General features: G+C 54.4%; 1 protein-coding gene across 1 annotated transcript; it reads right to left on the reverse strand.

Moving 5' to 3' along the window:
• Window positions 1–244: 244 nt before the first annotated feature.
• Window positions 245–2,497, reverse strand: fzd1 (frizzled class receptor 1). The gene has a single exon (XM_034102883.2). It carries the CDS (start codon window positions 2,202–2,204, stop codon window positions 537–539), a length of 1,668 nt encoding a protein of 555 aa, XP_033958774.1. The 5' UTR covers window positions 2,205–2,497; the 3' UTR covers window positions 245–536.
• Between the last annotated feature and the right edge of the window lie 321 nt (window positions 2,498–2,818).

The following is a 2,818-nucleotide window of genomic DNA, read 5'->3' on the forward strand; positions in this document are numbered from 1 at the left end:
TCGTGCACCGTACGCCGACATTCCCCTTCAGACCCAGACAACTGCTGCTCACTGTACACACACACACACACACACACACACACACACACACACACACACACACACACACACACACACACACACACACACACACACACACACACACACACACACACACACACACACACACACTGGGTGATGAGGAGCCACGAGGAAGCACTCTGGTTCCACGGGACTCGCTCGCAGGCAGCCCGCTGATCAAGCACACAATGAGATACTCCACTGGGGTCCACAGTAAGTCAGGTCATGGGACCCCGACCATTGAAGGTCAGCTGGTTCTTTGTGATTATTAAGTACAATTCCATTATGTCCGAAGTAGGAAAAAAGGAGTTTTTAAAAAACATTTTTTTAAATCTTTAAATACAAATATATACTTACAAAAATCTCACAAATGTATATGTACATAAAAAAAAGAAAGAATTGTCTTTAAGTCCAAGAAAAAATCAAGAGAAGAGGTGGACTATCATTCAGTCTGTCAGCAGTGTGCCCCCCCCCCCTCACACTGTGGTCTCCCCCTGTTTGCTGTTGGCCAGTCTCGTGTAAAACCTCCTCCAGGAGTTCAGGGTTTTCCCAGACCAGATCCAGAAGCCGGATGTGATGCCCACAATGAGCGTCATGAGGTACTTTATCATGAAGACGGTGAAGTCCGGACTCATGTTGGGGTGGTTCTGAACGGGACAGGGCACAGCGTAGGTCTTACAGGTCTGGCTGACCCAGGTCCTCTCCCACTGCTCCCTGAAGGCCTGCTCGTAGAAGTAGCAGGCGATGACGATGGTGGCCGGCACCGTGTACAGCACGCTGAAGATCCCTATCCGCACCATCAGCTTCTCCAGCTTCTCTGTCTTGGTGCCGTCGTGCTTCATGATGGTCCGGATGCGAAACAGCGACACGAAGCCCGCCAAGAGGAAGGAGGTTCCGATGAACAGGTAGACGAACAGCGGAGCCAGGACAAAGCCTCGCAGGGCGTCCACGCTGTTGACCCCCACGAAGCAGACCCCGCTCAGCACGTCTCCATCCACCTGCCCCACAGCCAGGATGGTGATGGTCTTGATGGCGGGGACGGCCCAGGCCGCCAGGTGGAAGTACTGGGAGTTAGCCTCGATGGCCTCGTGGCCCCACTTCATCCCAGCAGCTAGGAACCAGGTTAGAGCCAGAATGACCCACCAGATGGAGCTGGCCATGCTGAAGAAGTAGAGCATCATGAAGAGGATGGTGCAGCCCTCCTTCTTCGTGCCCTGCACCACAGTCCTTATGTCATTGTCAAACCTGTTGTTGCACACCACCTTGTCCTCCAGTAGGAACCCCGCGATGTAGGCGATGGACACCATGGTGTAGCAGCCCGACAGGAAGACAATGGGCCGCTCCGGGTAGCTGAAGCGCTTCATGTCCACCAGGTAAGTCAGCACAGTGAACATGGTGGAGGCGCAGCACAGCACGGACCAGATCCCGATCCAGATCCTGGCGAACTTCAGCTCCTCCTCGTTGAAGTACATCATCCCGTGGGACCTCTTGGGCTCACAGGGAGCGCCGCAGTTCTCCTGCCCGAGGAAGCGGTAGTTCAGGTAGGGGGGCACCCGCAGCGAGGCCGGGCACCTGAACTGCCCGTGCATGGGGTGTTCAGGGACCGGGCGCGGGGTGGGGAACACCTCGGGTCCGGGGCTGTCTCCCTCCGTGCGGTCGGACATGTTCTGCCCGACGCACAGCTCTCCCGCGCCGTGCACCGGGAAGGTCTCGCACGCGAGGCTGTCGGGCCACTGAAAGCCGAACTTGTTCATGAGCGCCTCGCAGCCCTGCCGCGCGCGCTCGCACAGAGAGCGGCACGGGGGCAGCGCCTGCTCCAGCACCGTGCACACGGGCGCGTACATGGAGCAGAGGAAGAACTTTAAATCCGGGGAGCACTGGACTTTAACCAGCGGGTAAAACTGGTGCACCTCCAGCCCCGCGTCCTCCTGGTTGGTGTGCCCGAGCAGGTTGGGCATGATGGTCTCGTTGTACGCGATGTCCGTGCACAGCGGAATGGAGATCGGCTGGCAGAACCCGTGCTCCGGTATAGACATTCCGCGGTCTCCGCCGTATTGCCCATTCACTCGAAAAATCCCCACATTCACGAACAGAACAAAAAACTGTAAAGTCAAACCCGCGCGGAGGAGTCTGTGGTGAGCCATGGCGGGATATAGATCCAGTACTTTTGTCCTGCTTCACTAATTTACGGCAGCAGGCTACTTCCTTGAACGCTCTTTGTTGGAGAGGAAATAATTCCTCCAGCTGATTTAATTCAAGTGTTCCTTTCCTCAGGCTTCCCACCCAGCGCAGTGCTACCACGGGGAGGAAAAGCCCCCGGATTTAAAAGGTAAACTCGGTTTCTCCGTTCCAAATCCACAGCAGCAGCTCCGCTCAGGCTGTCCGGTGCTCAGGGTTCAGCCGCAGCGCCAGTCTGCCGCTCTGCCCGCTCCCCGCTGCCTCTCCCACTCTCAGTCAGGTTAGCCGCCATGACTCAGCGCTTCCGGTCAACTCCTTCGAAATAAAAGCCTCTATTACAGCATGATACTGACTTTCTTTGAAATATGTTTGAAACTCAAATACTTACTGCGCATTATTACATTTATCATAAATGCACGGACCAGAGTTTCAAATAAATGATTTATGATATTGCTCATTGAAGCATGGGGCACAGCACAGCTGTTTATGTTTTAACAATGTGTGTATTCTGCCTGCTTGGAACTAACTCCTTGGAAATAGACATTTTGTCTTTCAGAGTAATTTAACTGTAAGATACATT

The sequence above is a fragment of the Pseudochaenichthys georgianus genome, chromosome 16, assembly GCF_902827115.2.
Source record: "Pseudochaenichthys georgianus chromosome 16, fPseGeo1.2, whole genome shotgun sequence".
Taxonomy (NCBI): domain Eukaryota; kingdom Metazoa; phylum Chordata; class Actinopteri; order Perciformes; family Channichthyidae; genus Pseudochaenichthys; species Pseudochaenichthys georgianus.